Source organism: Capsella rubella, unplaced genomic scaffold, assembly GCF_000375325.1.
Source record: "Capsella rubella cultivar Monte Gargano unplaced genomic scaffold, Caprub1_0 scaffold_3, whole genome shotgun sequence".
Classification (NCBI taxonomy): Eukaryota; Viridiplantae; Streptophyta; class Magnoliopsida; order Brassicales; family Brassicaceae; genus Capsella; species Capsella rubella.
Window position 1 is genome coordinate 4,252,177 of NW_006238921.1, and position 18,788 is coordinate 4,270,964.

At 38.9% G+C, this 18,788-nt stretch overlaps 6 protein-coding genes across 8 annotated transcripts; 1 reads left to right on the forward strand and 5 right to left on the reverse strand.

Moving 5' to 3' along the window:
- Positions 1-84: 84 nt before the first annotated feature.
- Positions 85-2,746, reverse strand: LOC17893351. Its single transcript, XM_006299156.2, has 3 exons — positions 2,623-2,746; positions 625-2,226; positions 85-535 (listed from the first exon to the last, which is right to left on the reverse strand). The coding sequence occupies exons 2-3, from the start codon at positions 2,192-2,194 to the stop codon at positions 315-317; spliced, it is 1,791 nt and encodes a 596-aa protein (XP_006299218.1). The 5' UTR covers positions 2,195-2,226; positions 2,623-2,746; the 3' UTR covers positions 85-314.
- A 1,145-nt stretch (positions 2,747-3,891) lies between these two features.
- LOC111831566 lies at positions 3,892-6,346 on the reverse strand. Of its 2 annotated transcripts, XM_023786203.1 has the most exons (3): positions 6,184-6,346; positions 4,420-6,081; positions 3,892-4,314 (listed from the first exon to the last, which is right to left on the reverse strand). In XM_023786203.1, the coding sequence occupies exons 2-3, from the start codon at positions 5,990-5,992 to the stop codon at positions 4,076-4,078; spliced, it is 1,812 nt and encodes a 603-aa protein (XP_023641971.1). In that variant the 5' UTR covers positions 5,993-6,081; positions 6,184-6,346; the 3' UTR covers positions 3,892-4,075. The 2 variants fall into 2 exon arrangements, with proteins under 2 accessions (XP_023641971.1, XP_023641970.1); XM_023786202.1 differs by having other exon boundaries at positions 4,420-6,346.
- A 545-nt stretch (positions 6,347-6,891) lies between these two features.
- Positions 6,892-8,253, reverse strand: LOC17891224 (F-box/kelch-repeat protein At3g13680). The gene has a single exon (XM_006300115.2). The coding sequence runs from the start codon at positions 8,235-8,237 to the stop codon at positions 7,020-7,022; it is 1,218 nt and encodes a 405-aa protein (XP_006300177.2). The 5' UTR covers positions 8,238-8,253; the 3' UTR covers positions 6,892-7,019.
- A 3-nt stretch (positions 8,254-8,256) lies between these two features.
- LOC17893898 lies at positions 8,257-10,912 on the reverse strand. Of its 2 annotated transcripts, XM_023785448.1 has the most exons (4): positions 10,722-10,912; positions 9,019-10,337; positions 8,812-8,919; positions 8,257-8,713 (listed from the first exon to the last, which is right to left on the reverse strand). In XM_023785448.1, exons 2-4 carry the CDS (start codon positions 10,094-10,096, stop codon positions 8,475-8,477), a joined length of 1,425 nt encoding a protein of 474 aa, XP_023641216.1. In that variant the 5' UTR covers positions 10,097-10,337; positions 10,722-10,912; the 3' UTR covers positions 8,257-8,474. The 2 variants fall into 2 exon arrangements, with proteins under 2 accessions (XP_023641216.1, XP_006297473.1); XM_006297411.2 differs by having other exon boundaries at positions 8,812-10,337.
- A 145-nt stretch (positions 10,913-11,057) lies between these two features.
- LOC17892662 (myb family transcription factor PHL6) lies at positions 11,058-14,150 on the reverse strand. Its single transcript, XM_006297610.2, has 8 exons — positions 13,821-14,150; positions 12,709-13,373; positions 12,336-12,543; positions 12,120-12,196; positions 11,992-12,031; positions 11,800-11,872; positions 11,643-11,712; positions 11,058-11,563 (listed from the first exon to the last, which is right to left on the reverse strand). The coding sequence occupies exons 2-8, from the start codon at positions 13,279-13,281 to the stop codon at positions 11,264-11,266; spliced, it is 1,341 nt and encodes a 446-aa protein (XP_006297672.1). The 5' UTR covers positions 13,282-13,373; positions 13,821-14,150; the 3' UTR covers positions 11,058-11,263.
- Positions 14,151-15,963: 1,813 nt separating this feature from the next.
- Positions 15,964-18,705, forward strand: LOC17892248 (organic cation/carnitine transporter 7). The gene is made up of 5 exons (XM_006299837.2): positions 15,964-16,153; positions 16,435-16,711; positions 17,029-17,266; positions 17,349-17,889; positions 17,983-18,705. The coding sequence occupies exons 2-5, from the start codon at positions 16,443-16,445 to the stop codon at positions 18,435-18,437; spliced, it is 1,503 nt and encodes a 500-aa protein (XP_006299899.1). The 5' UTR covers positions 15,964-16,153; positions 16,435-16,442; the 3' UTR covers positions 18,438-18,705.
- Positions 18,706-18,788: the final 83 nt, after the last annotated feature.

Here is an 18,788-nt window from a genome sequence, read left to right on the forward strand (position 1 = left end):
TCACTTTGGAGCTTATAGTTAGTTTAAAGGAGGAAAAAAAATGTAATATATAAAAAGTTGATCATAGTCGATTCACCACCAGCATTGAAATTTCGTAACGATGGGATTTAACAAATAATACAAATTTACAAAACTAAAAAAAGCTTTGGCTTTGCATTTTGCGCAATATGAAGTTTGTAAACAACTTAATTTTGTCAATCTTTGCAAGAATACCAAACACATGGATCTTATCTGGGTAAAAATGTACTCTGATCCAATGATATTGTCTAAAGCTTGTGATCATGGAGGAGTCACAAACAACTCTTCTTTTCTCATCACTTACTATGGCTTTGTAGGTGGAGATTGTAATGAACAAACGCCATCTCTTCCACATGTTTTTTCTCACAGTGGCTCATTCCTTCAGTGAGCAGCAGCTTCTCTGCTAAGCCTCTCTTCAGCTTGTACTTCCACGCACCTTCACATGTCTGGCTCAGAATCTTAACGGCAAAACTCTTCAGCTCTGCGTGTTGTCCCCCGTTTTGAGTCCACCAATCAACTACGCCGTAACGAGAACAAATTAATCAAAATGCATGCAAACAGAACAACTATATCAAAAAAAAAAAACAACCAAAAAAGCTCACTCACCTGGAAAGATTCCAGAGATCTGATCAGCTTGACTTGCCTCGTTAAAGCAAGATTTACCGAGTCTGTACATACCAATCTGTGCGGCAATTGTTACTTGCAGGCGAGCTTCTTTTACCATGTGAACCATCGAGAAGGTGAGACCAGTGTATACTTCTTGACTAAGATGGAAATTACCTGAGTAGTAAGCCGTTGGATTGAGAAAGTAACCAGCACCATGGAGAGGGTTGTAGAGGTGATGTTTCCACACATCATCCACCACATCCCATATTGGCTGATAAATCTGTTTCTCATTCTTGAAATTCAAGGCGGTGCTCAGCTTGATGCTGTTTAGAATGTCATAGACATATCCAACATGCATGTTGTTGGCAGTTGATAACCTGAGCAATCCATGAACCAGAGCAGATGTGCATCTCACAACTCTTTCAACAGATTCCCAAAAAGAGGAATCACTCACCAAACTAAGTACTGCTACGATGTTTGCTTCTTCTTCCTTCCAATAAGAAGAAGCAAACATTCCTGCCATCTTCGCCCTGAACATATTCTCTACAGTTAGATATGGTGTAACAAACTCAAACTCGGAGGCAAGTGCAGTTACGTCGACTCCATGACTGTGAGCTCTGAAGATTTTCAGCAACGAGGGGTTGTTATGGATGGACTCCTGAATGATATTGACCTTGTTGAGTATGTCTCCAAAGGAATGCATCTTCCCAATCTCCACCAGCATAAGCTCGATGCAATGGGATATGCTCACTGACCAGAAAACTTTCATGTCGTGACCCGCAAGTAGCTTCCCCAATTCACCAACCCAACCAGAAGTGGAACATGCAACAATCTGAATCACATTGTGCACCCCAGCTTCCTCAACGATACCATTCACTAGCGACTTTAAGGCAGTGACATCGGTTTTGATACCCGAAACATCCGAGGATTTCAGATAAACCGCCCCAGCTGGACAGTCTGCAACGAAAGAAACCAGATCACGGCCTTTCTGGTCGATCCAGGCATCCAACAGGATGCTGCAACCGGTGATCTCCCATGAATCTTTGATCTCCTTCACCCGATCTTGCACTTCCTTCAATGCTTCTTGAAGCATCCAACCGTTTAAATCACGAGAGTCAGGGATCTTTAGCGCCAACTTACCACCAGTTACTGTCGTCATCAGCTCTTGAAAACTTGTTGAATCCAAAGCGGAGAAGTCGACACCGTGTTCATATAAGAAACGAGCAAGGCACCTTTGTGATTGTTTGTCAGCTTCCACAGCTGCATTCTCGTTCTCAGGAGAAACACGTTTTCTGGGTCTTCCAGGACTAGGCTTAGCTGCATTCACGTTTTTAGAAGCACCGCTTTTTCTAGATCTGAGCTCCATAAGCATCGTATAAAACGCCATTCTCGTAGTCAGTGAAACTCGTGGGCAGTAGGTTACGTCTTTACCTACATAAGCCAAATGCAGCTTGAGACGATAAAAGTTTGTCATTCGCTTTCCACAGGAGTTGCACTGAACCCGAGTTCTCCCCTCCACCCAAGTTCCATGCTCATGAATATTCATCTTCACGTCGGTACCACCAGCCATTGAAAACAGAGAATGAACCTGCCTGCACCAATCTTCATATATATATGTATGGCTTTAGTTTGACATACATTTCCTCAACTTAATCGAAATTAATACGTGTCTACAAAGAGAAGAAGAAAAAAACCGAAACTTCAAATCGTACAATGACCATATATAATGTTCAAACAACCACCAAACGAGTCCAAATTACGAAATGGAAGACCATATATATAACTTATCCTAAAAATTATCGAAATTTGTTTTTCTTTTTGGGTATTAAGAATTATCGAGATTGTTCATCATCAGTTACGTCGTCCATGGTGACACAAAAGATCAAACAAAGCAAACAAGTTTATAAATTGAAGAACCGGGAAGAGCGACAGTTCCAGTTTTCAGTAACGATACCAATAAACAAAACTCCTTGTTATTAGAGCGAGAGAGTGAAGTACCTGATTAATGGTTGTGTCAAAAGGGTCGGAGTCCTAGCCTCAGGGTTGGGTTACAAGAGACAAGGAAGACCGAAGAGTGGTCCAAGTCACAAACTCTTTGTTGGGAGGGGGAGAGAGATGGATTTGTTTTGACTCGGTAGATAATTGTGTTCATGAGAGACCACCAGCCTTTTCTTTTTTGTTAAACATGACACGTTGACACTAGTCCTTTTTTCATTAGTCAAAACTAGATAAGAAATCTATTAATTAGGTTTTCTAAGGGAAAGTTAATCTCTTGATTTTAAATTTTAACTTGGGTAATTTCCCACGTCTTATGCGTGTATGTGCGGCAATTAAATTTTTACATTTACTTTTTTTTTTTTTTTACCAATTTTTTTACATTTACTAATGTGGAATGCAACTACATTGACCATTAATACTTCTCTCCTTAGCTAAAAGAAGATCAGAAATGCATTAGTTAGGCTTCTATTTTAAGAAAATTTAAACCTAAAAACTTGTCATTAAAGATGCTCTAACGGAAAATAAATATTTTACTTACAAATTTTATACTAAATCATTTAACGGTCTATATATACGTGTGTTCTACGGCAAGTTATTTCCACACTTTAAAGCGATGCGATAGCATTGAAAATTTAGTCCCTCTTTCATTAATCAAAAGAAGATAGATTTCTAATATTTTACCTTTAAAACTTGTATTAGGTAATTTCCCATGCTTTATGCAATCATATCAATTATTTTTGTTTTCAGCATATTTAAAGTCATGTAATTTTATTTTTTTGGGGTCTCAGGTAGATAATGAAAAATATCTAGATAAAATTGTGATTTTTAGTTAACTGGGATTAAATTTTTGACTATATGCAGACGAGGAAGTGAATTTGAGTTTGAAAGTGAAATATTTGTTTTGACTCAGTAAATAATTCATTTGAAGTAGTAAATCATATTCCAAAAGGGAGCGTTGTAAAATGAAGACATACTCACTTTTTTGGTATCGTTTGAACGAAGAACTCACAATTTTGGTATATTTGAATAAAATAAGATTTACAGTCAACTTCTTTCCACCATTAGGTGATTGATTAATTGTCAAGTGAACGTAAGAAAATGATTCAACCACTTGTGGTCTCTTGACAGCTTTCTCCATGCCTTTGTACATATTAAGCAAGCAAAGCTCATCTTTAGAACCTATGTCAATTGCTTTTCAGCACATGGAGTCTAGTACAAGATGGAAAGGCAAGAGAAGACACTGATATCTCTATACCTGTGAACATCTAATAAAGACAAATCTCCTTATAATTAAACAAAATAAGCGCAACAACATTTCAATATATCTGCTCGATTCATCAGTATTGGTTCTAAAGATGAGCCTTGATGAATATACAAACTACAAAACTAAACCTGCACAATTGACAAAAGCTGAACGGCATCAATCCATATAAACATCTGCATCACAATCTCTTCACTGCTCTTCACTTAATTTGGCTTTGCAGCTCTGTAGATGAAGATTGTAATGAACAAACGCCAACTCTTCCAGATGTTTTTGTTCACAATGACTCATTCCTTCAGTGAGCAACAGCTTCTCTGCTAAGCTTCTCTTCAGCTTGTACCTTGAAGCACCTTCACATGTTTGGCTCAGAATTTTAATTGCAAAACTCTGCAGTTCTGGATACTGGCTCGCTGTTTGTGTCCACCACTCAGCTGCAGAAAGAATTTAGAAACACCAAAACCCTTTGCTCACCAATTCAACAACAAAAGCGTCTACAAACAAAAACAACTAAATCAAAAGTCAAGGAGTTTACTCACTCGGAGATATTCCAGAGATCTGATCAGCTTGACTGGCCTCGTTAAAGCATTCTTTACCGAGTCTATACTTATCAAGCTGTGCGGCAATTTTAATGTGACCTTCTTTAGCCACATGAACCAGAGAGTGGGTAAGACCAGAGGCAACTTCTGGATCAAGATGGAAATCAGTTGAGTAGAAAGAAGTCGGATTCAGAAAGTAACCAGTAGCATGAAGCGGATTGTGAAGGCGATTGTTCCAGACATCATCTATCACATTCCAGAACGGCTCATAATATTGTTTCTCGTGACTGAATTCCTTCGCTATATTCTCCTTTATGCCGTCCATGGTGTCATAGATATATCCTACATGCTGATTGTCAGCAGTTGAAAACAAGAGCAGACCGTGAATGAGAGGAGATGTACATTTCCGAACTCTATCAACATTTTCCCAAAACGAGGAGTCATTCACCAAATCAGATATTGCTTTGCCCTCTTCTTTCTTCCGATCAAATGAAGCAAACATGGCTACCAAGTTTTCCTTCGCCTTAAAAATATTCTCTAGAGTTAGATACGGCGTAACAAACTCAAACTCGGAGGAGGAGACAGTTGTGACTATTCCATGGCTGCGATCTCTGCAAACTTTGTTGTTGTTGATGAACTCCCAAATGTTATTGACCTTTTCAAGTATGTCTCCAAAGGAATGCATTTTCACAATCTTCACAAGCATAAGCTCGAAACAATGGGATAGACTCACAGACCAGAAAACTTCCCTGTCGTGACCCGCAAAAAGCTTGCCCAATTCACCAACCCAACCAGAGGTCGAACATGCAATGATTTGAGTCACGTCACGTACTCCAACATCCTCTACAAGCCCACTGACTAGCGATAGTAAGTCAGCTACATTGTGTTTAATATCTGAAACATCAAAGGATTTCAGATACACAGGACCCGCAGGACAGTCTGCAACAAAAGTAACCAGATCGCGGCCTTTCTGATCAATCCAAGCATCCAACAAGATGCTGCACCCAGTGATCTCCCAGGAATCTTTAATCTTCTTCACATAAGCTTGCGCTTCCTTGAATGCTTCTTGAAGCATCCAGCCGTTTAAAGCATGAGAATCAGGGATCTTAAGCCTCATCTGACCACCACCTGCAGCCATCATCATCTCTTTGAAACATGGGGAATCCACAGCTGAAAGGTCGACACAATGTTCATAAAAGAAGCGACCAATGCACATTTGGGCTTTGTTTGACAACAAATCCTGTTTGTCAGCCATATTCCCGTTCTCAGGAGAAACACTCTCACTTGATGAATCTTGGCTTTTCCGACGCTTAGGAGAATTACTCATTTGGATATTCCCAACTCTCTTGGTATGACCAGATTTATCCTCCATAAGTATCGCCCGGAACATCTCTCTAACAGTAAGCGAAACTTGGTCACAGTGAGTTACATCTGTACCTACACCACCCAAGTGACACCTCAGACGAGAAAAGCTAGTCATCTCTTTCCCACAGTGATTGCATTTAACACGAGATTTCTTTTTGTCCACACAAATTCCATGCTCATGAATATCCGTCACAGAAGAACCAGCCATTCAAGATTTCGTTTACTTGACAAAACACAGACAATGAATCAAAATTGGAAGCAGTTGTCGATTCCCTCAACTTGTCCGTTACCTACAGCCTAACAGAAACATATGTATCAAAATCAAGAAGTCGACCCTAACTTGAAACACGCCTCCTCCAAGGTGATAAACACACTGCTTGGTAAGGGATGAGAGAATACCTCCTCGGGTAGGTAGCTGTGTCAAAGTGAAGAATTCGTTTTACAGAAGGCAGCGAAACCTGGAAGAGATACAGAACCAAACCCTTGTTTTCTCGTTTTCCGAGAGAGAGGGAAACTGAAGAACTTGTTTTGATTGACTCCGCGGATTAAACAAAGGGACGCATTAGTGTAGTGTTAGGCTTTACAATTAGGATACAAATTGAAATTGAAATCCTTTTTTTTTTTCTTCTCTTTCATAATTAGTCTCTTCGTTTTATTGAGAGACTCTGTTTGACTTAGAGGCTTCCAAGTTAAGAGACTCTATCTCTCCCAGAGTCTTCTTTAGTCACTTTACTTTTGCACAAGATGCACACGCTTTGGAGATTAAAAACTCAACCCTGTCTCGGTAGAATGAAGTTTGGACTTAAACCAGTAACTGTTTGATGGGACCGCCAAAAACTCAAGCATCCTTGTCATGACCTAGAGAAGAAGGAACACAAGAATTTCACACTGTGCACATAAAACGAAGTATCAAGACTCCTTTGTGCTGTCCATAGCATCGTTAATATATCAAACATGCTAATTGCTGGCAGTTGAAAAGAAAAAGTAGAACGCCAATCAGAGGAGCTCTGAAAAAGTGATTTCTGTGTGTTGATGCAAAATTAAAGGGAAAACTTGTTCTAGTTTATTATTGAACAAAGGTGACGTCAACAGTTGAAACGAGACTAAAGTTGAAAAGCCAAATTCTTTATGATAAATAGCAAAAATACAATGTAATAAATAACTCTCAGATGAATCAAAGAAGATGCAATAAGCAAGTAAAGTATCGACAATGGATATGACTAATTGCTAATATATCAACCTGAGTGAGGTTGGTTGATCTGCTGCAGGTGCACTAAGCTTGGAACATAAGAAGAAGAGCACACAAGTGGTTGCAAATAGTAAAGCAGGATCTTTCCAAATCTGTGAGGTTTCCTGTAAATTTTAGCCTCTCTGATATTCACAGATTTGAAGTATCCATCTTGTCCAATGATGTTGGCTGTTTGGTTGCAAGGGGTATTATTCTTTGGAAATTCGTTGTCTAGATCGAAAACCACACCAAATTTCCTCTCCTCATCAATGAAGAAACTCCTACCTAGAGGACTAAGGTGACAACTAGAGATCGATCTCAAAAACATGCTCCACGACACTGAACCGAGATCGATCTTATTCGTAACCCAAATCTCCACTGTGTGACCACACCTCCAGCCTTCATATAATACCGCAAGCTGCTCTTCTCTGACACAAGATAAAGACAAAAAACTATCTGCACCATAGGAGTGAAAAGGCAGAGGCAGTTCTGCTCTAAATTTTTCCATTCTAAAATCAAAAGGGAGTAGGACCTCCCCTCTCATTTGTGCTTCCACTGTTTTGTGCGTTTGAGCCAAGAAATAAGCATTGCCTTTCAAAGACACGCCGGATTGAGGATGACAAAACTCTATACTCCACCCGGGAGTGGCATAAAAAACCTTCCATGAATTAGAGCTAAAATTGTAAATTTCATAACCAAAATCTTGGCTATATCCTGAATCACCGAAAATCCTCAAGATTTTGTGATTACGGTTCTCATCACATCCGAGAGCATACCTGTCTGACCTGTGGAAACTGGTTCTGGGTTGGATCCACCTAGTTTTCCCCAAATAGGGATTCCATACCACAAGCCTTGAGCTGTCCTTAGTGACGCATAGGAGTAAGCCGTCACAATGAATGACTCTAGATATCTCGACTTGGTTAAGTATATCTACTTGCTTTATAGATGGATCAACGAACTCTCCCTCGTTTTGCAGATCGAATTTAATCGAGCAAACCCTATAATCCATCATAATGAACCCCAAAAACTGCTTCCTTGCTGCTGTTGCCTTTTTACCAATGATCTGTTTTTTCGATAAAACGTTCCAGTTTTTGCAAGTAGATCGTATTGCTCCCAGAGATGTCAACGGAACCCTAAAGAGTATCTCCTCTACCAAATCTCTTGGAAGATCATTCATTGTTGTCATTCTTCCAGGTTTCAACAAAATGGCTTCTTTTTGTATCATATTAACCAAAGCCCACCTAAACCTAACCCATAACTTCTTTTGTATAAATATTAACGTATGTATCTTGTTTTTGGACAAAAAAACAACAACTTGTGTATGAAGACCCTCAGATCATTTGTTCCTGGTGATCTATACACACAATTTGTAATTTCGGGTTCTATCATGTGTTTCTCACTGAAGCAGCATACATGAATAATGTTGCTTAATATTGATCCTAACACCAGCACAAGCACTTCACTACTCTTCATTTGCTTTGGCTTTCGAGCTTTGTTGTAGCTGAAGATTATAATGAACGTATACCAATTCTTCCTGATGATGTTGTTCCCTGTGGCTCAGTCCTTCTGTGAGCAACAGCTTCTCTGCTAAGCTTCTCTTCAGCTTGTACCTCGAAGCACCTTCACATGTCTGGCTCAAAATCATAAATGCAAAACTCTGTAGTTCTGGGTGATGGCTTGCCTTTTGAGCCCACCACTCAGCTGCAAAGAGAAAAAAGAAAAGACAAAAAGCCCTTTGCTCACCAACACAAGTATTTGCAAATTAAACAACTAGATCAAAAGTCAAGAAGGCAACTGACCTGGAGACATTCCAGAGATCTGATCAGCTTGACTGGCCTCGTTAAAGCACTCTTTACCCAGTCTGTACATATCAAGCTGTGTGGCGATTTTCACTTGAATGTGACATGCTTGTACCATATGAAGCAGAGAGGAGATAAGACCAGTTGCAACTTCTAGATCAAGATGAAAATCTGTTGAATAGAAAGTACCCGGGTTCAGAAAATAACCAGCAGAATGAAGAGGATTGTGAAGGTGCTTGTTCCAGATTTCATCAAGCACATCCCAAAACGGCTTGTAACTGTGTTTCCTGTAATTGAATTCCCTCGCGATACACTCCTTTATGCTGTCCATAGTGTCATAAATATATCCAACATGCTGATTGTTGGCAGTTGAAAACAAGAGTAGACCGCGAATCAAAGGAGATGTACATTTCAGAACTCTTTCAACAGTTTTCCAAAAGGAGGGATCTTTCACCAAAGTTGATATAGCTATGGCCTCTTTTTTGTTCCAATCAGATGAAGCAAACATGGCTGCCAAGGTTTTCTTCGCCTTGAAAATACTCTCTAAAGTTAAATATGGCGTAACAAACTCAAACTCGGAGGAGATTGTTATGTCTTTTCCATGACTGTGACAATTGAAGATTTTCAAAACCGAGGGATTGTTGTTGATGAACTCCCAGATGCTTTTGACCTTTTCAAGTATGTCTCCAAAGGAATACATTTTCACAATCTTCATCAGCATAAGCTCGAAACAATGGGATAGACTCACAGACCAGAAAACTTTATTGTTGTGACCCGCAAATTGCTCGCCCAATTCACCAACCCAACCAAAGGTTGAAGATGCAATAATCTGAGTTACATTATGCACTCCTACTTCCTCAATGAGCCCATTTACTAGTGATGTTAAGGCGGTGACATTGTTTTTAATATCCGAAACATCAAAGGATATCAGATACACTGCCCCAGCTGGACAATCTGCAACAAAAGAAACCAGATCGTGGCCTTCCTGGTCAACCCAAGCATCCAACAAGATGCTGCACCCAGTGATCGCCCATGAAGCTTTAATCTTATTCACACGATCTTGTACTTCCTTCAATGCTTCTTTGAAACTTGGGGAATCCACAGCTGAAAAATTGACACATTTTTGGAAGAACCACTTTTGGGCTTTGTTTGACAGCAAATCCTGTTCATCTATACTAACAGTTTTGCTGGATGAATCTTGGCTTCTTCCACGCTTATGACCATTACCCATTTGGACTTCCTCAACTCTGTTAGCAGTATAATCAGATGTTTCCTCCATCACCATCTTTCAAAACGTCTCTCTAAGAACTTGTTCACAGGGAGTTACTTCTTTCGTAAACCACCCAAGTGTTTCAGACGATGGAAGGAAGTCATATGTTTCTTACAGTAGCTGCATTGAACCCCAATTTTCTTCTTGTCCACACAACAGCCATGAAGGTACAGCCATTCAAATCAGAAGATACAGAGGATGGGTCAAATTTAGAAGCCTTTTTAGCTTCTCACACAACTCAGATTCCAGCCGTTACCTGCACTCCAATCCACTACAGTTTTTGAAACAAACTCGAACATGCATCACAATCGAATTTTAAATGGCTTTTATCGACCCATAATTCACTAACTTGATCTCAGAGATTTAAAACCATTCATGTTTATGGTAATAGAGAGAGAGAGAGAAGAAAAAACGAAAATTTTAATGTCTCTACAATGACGGAAAACGAAACCAGCTTGAATGCTTAAACAACTAGCAAACATGTCAACGAAATGATGAACCCATATAGTTATCTCAAGAATTATCAAACTTATTTATCACCATCTCCTCCATGGTAACATAGAAGATCAAAGCAAACAACTTTTGTACGGAAGAACCAACCAAAACTACAAAAAAAAAAAGAAACACATTGTTGGAATACCTGAGTCAAAGCGAGTCCAAGAGTCACAGTGAGTGGTCGGTTTACAAGAGAAGACGAAACCCTTGATTTTGAGCTTCGAGAGAGAGAGTGATGATAGTGAAGAACTTTTGTTTAAGTTGTTTTGCTTCCCGTAAGTAATTGCATACATGAAGGTCTATTTAATTACCTTAGTCTCTCTCTCTCTCTTCGTTAACCAGAAAAAAAAGTCATTTTTAATAGTGTATACATAATCTGGGAATTGTAGGTTCTATCAGATGTTTCTCATTGAAGCAGCAATGAAAAAAAAAGACAAATTTTTCATCTTTTTTTTAATTTATATATAGAACTAAAATGAAAAGTATCCTCAAAACACCAACATCTACTTTGAGTGATCCTTATAACAAGCTAATGAAAGGAACATCCTCGAGATCCTTTATAAGTTTACACGTCGCCAACATAGATATAGATTACCGACATCTACTTTGAGAGATCACCACCATCTCTCATTCTCTCTAACCACATTACACAAAACATACCATATTTACATACTTGAAGATATCTCGCTACCTCTTAGGATCTTCAGATTCTGCTTTGTTCTCAAGCCTGCGACGTTTCTGAGGGCTTTCACACATGTTGCCTTCAGTTTCAGAAGCTTTGTTCTTTGTAGATGATGATGGCTGAGGCGAAGATGCTTTGGTTTTGGACAGGTTTTCAGAATTTTCTATAGATTCATCACTAGGTGATAACACTGTCTGAGAAGGAGAAGAAGAAGAAATCAACCTTCCGGTTTTGCGTTGTTCTTCCAACATCTTTTCCAAGTATTTAGCATGCTCTTCAATTCGTAGCTGAAGCACCCGTTGAACCTGCACATTGATCAATTTAGCGGATTGTTTATAGTGAAAAATCTCGAACGTATCTGAAGTAAAGTGTCATCAGATTAACCTCGAGCTGTTCATGCAACTGCTTCTGAACTTCCATCTGCATACGCAGAGCTTCAGTTAACTGTATGGCCCTGTCCATGGAAAAAGAGTCACTTTAGGGATAATGTTGAAAAATGTCGGCGGATTGAACATGGAAGTAGATAACCACAATGCTTTACCCTTTCCTTTTCCCGTCAGCTTCACTGTTACTAAAAGCCAATTTCTTTTCTTCTGAGTTATCATTCTTTTTTCCTGAGAAGTAAACAAGGAAAATAAAGAATGAAAAACTGTCAGATAGATCAAAATCATGGCTAATGATTATGCAGGAACAGAGAACCTGTGTAATCACAATAACAAGTTGGAGGCTTTACCTTCTTTTTTCTCTGGCATATACTTGGCTAGTCTATACTTCTGCAAAATCATGATTTTTCAGAGATATTCAGATAATTTGGTATTATCTACTTGTGAATTTTTCGTCAGACTCAAACTAATTTAGTACCTGCAAGTGGCTTTTTACGTGATAGATCGTCAATCCCTCAACATTCATGAGCTTCAGAACAGCCTTTGGAGTGGCCTCTACATGTTTGAAGCAGCACCGGATTAAGCATTATTAGCAAAAAGATGATAAGAGAACAAAGGATGTCTAACCAATGAGAAGCACATGAGTAGCTAGAGTTCTAATTTATGTGCCTACTCATAAATCTACTAAACTCACTTTCGGGCCCTTCAAGTTTGATCACCGAGTTTACAAAAGACTCGTGGAGCTCAGGAGTCCATCTCATTCTCGGCTTGTGATTGGCTGCTGATCCCGGAGAAGGGTGAGATGAAACTACGTCAGTAGACACTGCTCCAGCAACGCAGCTTTGGCTTGGACTCAACCTGGTAACTGGATTTACCGAAGCCAATGGCGTTTCATAGATCTCCTGAATCAACCAGAAACTAAGTTTTTAAGGAGCAATTGAATTTTCCACACTCTATGTATCAACAGCAAAGACCGAAAGTAATAAATAGAAGTCAGTATTTTTCATAGCTATGCAAAGTAACTGATGCAAACTCATAAGAGATGTACAATACTGAGATTAACTTACATCAAGCCTGGGAGTTTCAGCACGGTCTGAGATGGCCAGCTCAAGCTCATCAGACAGGAACTGCAGTTCCATTTGATCCGATAAACAATAGCTGTCATTTGAACAGCCAAAATCATGAAAACCACCATCGGAACAAACATCCCCAGAAAGATTAAGAAAATCTTTGACAAGCGACCCGGAGTTGTTTCCATCATATTGATTGCCCAAATCCTCACTGAAAATAGATGGAGATCTTGCAGACTCCACTCCAGAGGCTGAGTGGCTGTAAGAGGAGGGGTCAGGCAGGAAAGGAAGACAGTTTCCTAGATGTTTTTGAGTCTCAGAGGTTGAAGATGAAGACAGGTAGAGGTTTGTGCAGAAGGTTGAAGACCGAGAGAACGTGCTCTGAGAACTATGCTTTGGCCAAAGCTGACCAGGTGAATCTGGAGATTGTGATCTTATGAAGGGAGATTTCCTGGTTTCTGGCTGGACATTCAGAAAGTTATGAACCGGAGATAAAGAAGACGAGCAAGATTGACCAACTTCTTCATTGCATTTATCTGGTGCCACAGACACAAGGCTATGTCTGTTCATGATTGCTTTGATGAACCTTCCAAATCGGTTTCTTATCAACAATCAAGGCTCTTAACAAGATCCGCCATAAGTTTGCAGTTGGCCCTCAAGCCCTGAGAACCAAAACCAAACATTAGTAGAGGAAGATGATTGACATAAGAATGTTGGGGCCAATAAACAGGTTAGTGAAAAGGATTGAGTCAGTTTGTTTAGTTAACTTATAGGACAAGGCATACAGAATCATCCAGTGATCCATCTTGGCTGGATCTAGAATCCAAGCAAACTTGACAAGTTACTAATGCTACTTGAGAACAAAAACTGTGGAAATGGAGCAACAAAAGTACATGGCTTTTTCTTGAGGTACAACTTAAAACAACCGAGATTGAGATTCACTATGTAATATACAGACACTGAGAGGAGCAACGATAAAATGAATGTGGTTAATGTAATTGTTTCAAGAAATGCAACACGAGGCACCGAAACATGAAAGAGAAGTAAGTACGAGTCGCAGAGAAGATCAAAAGGAACTTAAACCAAAGGACAGAGGAATAGAAACGGACCTGCGTAAGATAATAAAGTCTTTATATACTTGATGCCAAACCACTTCATAGCATAGGGTCGTAGGGATTATCTCCTAAAAAAACACCAAATGTGCATCAGAAGCCGAAAAAAATTGAAACTTTCTCAGGTAAAAACTTTTCTCTGAGAAAACAGAGAGAAGGCGATTTCAAAGAGATGAAACGAAGATCGGAATAAGAAAGCTGAAGAAGAAGAGAAGGGTCCCTTAAATTAAAGGAAGAAGACGAAGATTTGATTTGGGCTGCGAGGGACGAATCGCCATCGAAGAAGAGTAGAGAAGTGTACTGTTGGCTTTGCTCCATTGGTCTCCGTCTCGCTGGACCGTCTTTTCTTGTTCCACGCTCACTTGGAACGCGTGTGAGTTACGTACCAATTCAATCCGTTAACTCATCTGCCACGTAGGAGCCAAGTGGTCGTACGGTTTGCCACACGCTTTGTTTTTATTTTATCTTCAATTCTTCTTTTATTTTAATTTTTATAATAAAATAAATTTGATGTCGTCACTTAACTCTCTCTCTCTGTCTCTCATTTTCTCTTCCTAATCATCATCGCTAGTCAAATCAATTATTGCGTTAAATGAATTAGTTCTGAATATTGTATTTTTACAAAGAGGCGATATATTTTTTTGGTAAAATACAAAGAGGAGATGTTCCTAACGTTTGTATTTGTATTGATGAATAAATTATTATAAGTTGAACACAACTTCTTTTGCTAGGGGTTGGAGTTCTCTAGTAGTACAAGGAAGCTGAGTATTTTTCTCAAATTAATGTCAACTTTGTTTTCATTTTTTTTTATCAATAAACAATTAAAAAAGGTTAAACACGAATGAGTCTTTTTTTTTGTATACACGAAGAACACAATAATATACATATATATTTTACAAAAAAGGTCGCTTGTATAAGATAAATATATAAGAAAAAGAATGGTAAGAAAAACAACAAATCACGAAATAAATTGTTACTAATTGATAGAGATCACAAGTGGTAAGCAAAAATCATAGTGACGGGTCTCTCTCTCTCTCTAGTGCATTTGGAAACAATGATTTATTTTTTTAGTAATCAAGCTAATGATCATTAAACTTCCAAAAGGAAAGACAAATTATTAGCATCATCCGTCTAAAGCTGTATGTGGGACATATGTATATATCTCAAGCTAGCCTTAGCCACACATATCAATTCACTTTTATTTTTGTCTCTAGTCTTTACCACATAATTAAGATAATTTTAAAAATGCAATGCTCATCATAGAGACTAGGGAATGATCTCACCGAATGCTAACTTTTTACCTGTTTTGTACATAACATACATATATGGTTTTCTAATAACACCCTAATATATTATTAAACTATCAGATGGTACAAACTTGTACTATCTCTCTTATTTGGAAGCATTAAACTAACATATAACACATGAAGCTGAAAAATAACAACATAGCTACTACACTAATGGTAATGAAACAAGACGATCTTCTCTTCTTGCATAATTACGAGTTTTTAGATTATTGAAAGAGATTGGGAAGTGAAGAAAGCTTTGAGGCATCAACTGGTGGAATGTCTCAATCTTTGCATATATATATATTTTATATTTCCTTTTGACAATAATTCAAAACCGCTTCTAAGTAAATAATAGGTTGGTGGGGGTACCTTCAATCACTTTAGCCCACCCATCCTTTATTATTATTATTACTTCCCTAAATCTCGAATCTCATCATACTTTTTATACATATATTTTTAGTACTCATACTATAAGAGAATAACATGTGCATTTTAAGTGTTTCTTAACTAAAGGTTTGATAAATCAAATTCTCATTTTGCAATTTTGGCCAATATCTCACCATCAATCTATCTATCTATAGTCCCACAAAAGGTGACCACTTTTTTTTTGTCCTATGTTTTGGTTTAGTCTCTTTATTCAAGAGTTGGGTCCACTCGTTCATTTAGGGAGCTACAGAAAAAGACAAATGGGCTTTGTAAAAAAGTCCTTATATAGTTGGGCTTATTAATAAAAGGATAGGCCCAAATAAATAAATAAAAAGTTCGGTCAAGAGATTCAACGGAGACTTGAAGGCGCGTCACACGTTAGTTATTTTCCTCAGCGTACGTACAAGACCACAGAGACACACAGAGATTGAAATTGAATATTCCTTCCACACGTGATTTTTTCTCCTCATAGGCCAGTGACCTGCATTTTCGCTCCATTGTCGTCGAATTAAAATGGCGTTGACCTTGTGATTTCTCTGGCAAATTGTCTTGTTTCATTCTCTTGAAAACGTGGAGGAGAGGATCTGCATTTGCTTCAAGCTCAACGTCCTTCAGGTTCGTTTTCTTTCCCCTTTCTCAATCAATTTCATGCCTTTGATCTACACCCAGTAATTTCCCACCGCGATGCGTGATAATTCATGGTAAAGGTTTCGTTTTTAGAATTGGGATTTACTTCCCTTTTGCTCTCGTGATCAGACCCTCTTGGGATGTGATTATCAGCAACGAGTGTGTCGTGAATTTGGAGCATTTATCAGCTGTAATCCGATAATGGTTCTTGAATCTTTGATGAATGTGATTCTCAATTTCTTTTCTTTTTTTCTTTCTTTCTTTCTCAGATTTTGAAATGGCAGATGGGAACCCTAGTTTCACTGTTGATGAAGCTCTTGTGGCGATGGGATTTGGCAAGTTCCAACTATACGTCCTTGCCTACGCTGGAATGGGTTGGGTTGCAGAGGCCATGGAGATGATGCTTCTCTCTTTCGTGGGGCCTGCTGTTCAATCTCTTTGGAGTCTCTCTGCACGGGAGGAAAGCTTAATAACCAGTGTTGTTTTTGCTGGTATGCTCATTGGAGCTTACTCTTGGGGCATTGTTTCTGACAAACATGGCCGCAGGTAACTTATTTGAATCTTGTTTGCTTTAGTATACCCCCTTTTGTTCATAGATTGTATTGCTTGTTACACTCATCTCAAAAGGGGATTTTCTGAAGAGGGGCTATAGTTTTCTGTTTGTTCGTATGATTACTTATAACTCTTCAACTGAATGATCTCTGAAGTTGTATGTTCAGTCTATGACGCTTCCTTCATTGAGCTTCTATGTATCTTGTCAATGTTCATTAATGATATAAGAACTTTTTGTTTGTGGTCATATCTTCTGTTTATGACGCATTGCGGCTCCATTTGATTTGGTGTTTGTGCCTTATCTTCCTCAGGAAAGGATTTATCATAACTGCGGTGGTGACTTTTGTAGCTGGTTTCTTGAGCGCATTTTCACCAAACTACATGTGGTTGATCATTCTCCGCTGTTTGGTTGGTCTCGGGTTGGGAGGAGGTCCTGTTCTTGCTTCCTGGTATCTTGAATTCATACCTGCGCCAAGCCGAGGGACTTGGATGGTTGTTTTCTCAGCTTTCTGGACTGTTGGAACCATATTTGAGGCTTCCCTCGCTTGGGTACAATTCATGCCTTTTCTTGCTTATTTTCTAGTATTAATTGGATGCTAGCTTTTCACATCACTTTGATCATCTTTTGCAGTTAGTCATGCCAAGTTTGGGTTGGAGGTGGTTACTTGCATTCTCCTCTATACCTTCATCACTGCTTCTTCTATTCTATAGGTGGACATCTGAGTCTCCTCGGTACTTAATCTTACAAGGCCGGAAAGCTGAAGCTCTTTCTATATTAGAGAAGATTGCGAGAATGAATGAAACCCAACTACCTCCGGGTGTTCTCAGTTCAGAGTTGGAGACCGAGTTGGAAGATAATAAAAACATTCCCACAGAAAACACTCATCTTCTCAAGCCTGGAGAAGTTGGAGAAGCAGTTTCTGTGTCGAAGATTGTACTAAAAGCTGATAAGGAACCAGGTTTCTCGTTACTAGCTCTTCTATCCCCAACGCTAATCAAGCGGACTTTGCTACTATGGATTGTGTTCTTCGGAAATGCTTTTGCTTACTATGGTGTTGTCCTTCTCACCACCGAGCTGAACAATTCCCATAACAGATGCTATCCAACCGAAAAACAGTTGCGAAATTCAAATGATGTTAACTATAGAGCCGTTTTCATCGCCAGTTTTGCAGGTACATACATATAGTTCTGTTATCACAAGAAATCCAAATCGGTTGTAATTAATAAAAAGTCTAATCCTTATTTCTTGTCTGTGGCATCCTCAGAGTTTCCAGGTCTACTGTTATCAGCAGCAATGGTGGATAGACTTGGACGAAAAGTTTCAATGGCATCAATGTTATTCACGTGCTGCATTTTCCTTCTTCCTCTGTTATCTCATCAAACTCCATTTATAACTACTGCTCTTCTGTTTGGCGGTCGTATCTGCATCTCGGCTGCTTTCACGGTGGTATACATATATGCTCCGGAGATATATCCGACAGCAGTGAGAACGACTGGAGTAGGAATGGCGAGCTCGGTAGGGAGAATCGGAGGAGTCTTGTGTCCACTGGTAGCCGTTGGGTTAGTTCACGGATGCCATCAGACGATGGCTGTTCTTCTCTTTGAGATTGTGATTCTTGTCTCAGGAATCTGCGTTTGTCTATTCCCTTTCGAAACAAGTGGCCGTGACCTTACAGATAGTATCTCTGCGTCCAAAGAACCACCTTCAGCCTCTGTATAGCCCAAATTCTTTTGACCATTGTAGTTATTTTAGTTGTTGAAGGAGGAAAGAAAGAAAAAACCAGAGTGATCCACATATATTTTGTACACATCTTTTTCTCTTTACTATATTAAAATGACAGATCCTCAAACAGTAGTAGATCTGTATTAAAAACGTTGTTGGTGGGCATAAGTGTAAATGAATGGTCTTTGGTCTGTCGATCCATTATAGTATTTAGGATCACAGACTGTGTTAATTAACAAAGAAAAAATCCAGGATTTGATCTAAATGATGATTACATAAGTTAAGTGTCATAAATGAATATAAAAAGAAGGGAGAAAAAAAAAAAGATTCTCGGAGTCTCCAAGGGAA

Excerpts from the sequence above, each read along its gene's own strand:
- LOC17891224 (XM_006300115.2), bottom strand. The coding sequence starts at position 8,237 with ATGATACAAAAAGAAGCCATTTTGTTGAAACCTGGAAGAATGACAACA.
- LOC17892662 (XM_006297610.2), bottom strand. The coding sequence starts at position 13,281 with ATGAACAGACATAGCCTTGTGTCTGTGGCACCAGATAAATGCAATGAA. Across the intron at positions 12,197-12,335 it reads CAAACTTGAAGGGCCCGAAA|AGGCCACTCCAAAGGCTGTT; the intron begins GTGAGTTTAGTA and ends TCAAACATGTAG. Across the intron at positions 11,873-11,991 it reads TATGCCAGAGAAAAAAGAAG|GAAAAAAGAATGATAACTCA; the intron begins GTAAAGCCTCCA and ends TTTACTTCTCAG.
- LOC17892248 (XM_006299837.2), top strand. The coding sequence starts at position 16,443 with ATGGCAGATGGGAACCCTAGTTTCACTGTTGATGAAGCTCTTGTGGCG. Across the intron at positions 17,267-17,348 it reads TTGAGGCTTCCCTCGCTTGG|TTAGTCATGCCAAGTTTGGG; the intron begins GTACAATTCATG and ends CATCTTTTGCAG. Across the intron at positions 17,890-17,982 it reads TTTCATCGCCAGTTTTGCAG|AGTTTCCAGGTCTACTGTTA; the intron begins GTACATACATAT and ends TGGCATCCTCAG.
- LOC17893351 (XM_006299156.2), bottom strand. The coding sequence starts at position 2,194 with ATGGCTGGTGGTACCGACGTGAAGATGAATATTCATGAGCATGGAACT. Across the intron at positions 536-624 it reads GATCTCTGGAATCTTTCCAG|TTGATTGGTGGACTCAAAAC; the intron begins GTGAGTGAGCTT and ends GTTACGGCGTAG.
- LOC111831566 (XM_023786203.1), bottom strand. The coding sequence starts at position 5,992 with ATGGCTGGTTCTTCTGTGACGGATATTCATGAGCATGGAATTTGTGTG. Across the intron at positions 4,315-4,419 it reads GATCTCTGGAATATCTCCGA|CTGAGTGGTGGACACAAACA; the intron begins GTGAGTAAACTC and ends TTCTTTCTGCAG.
- LOC17893898 (XM_006297411.2), bottom strand. The coding sequence starts at position 10,096 with ATGGTGATGGAGGAAACATCTGATTATACTGCTAACAGAGTTGAGGAA. Across the intron at positions 8,714-8,811 it reads GATCTCTGGAATGTCTCCAG|CTGAGTGGTGGGCTCAAAAG; the intron begins GTCAGTTGCCTT and ends TTCTCTTTGCAG.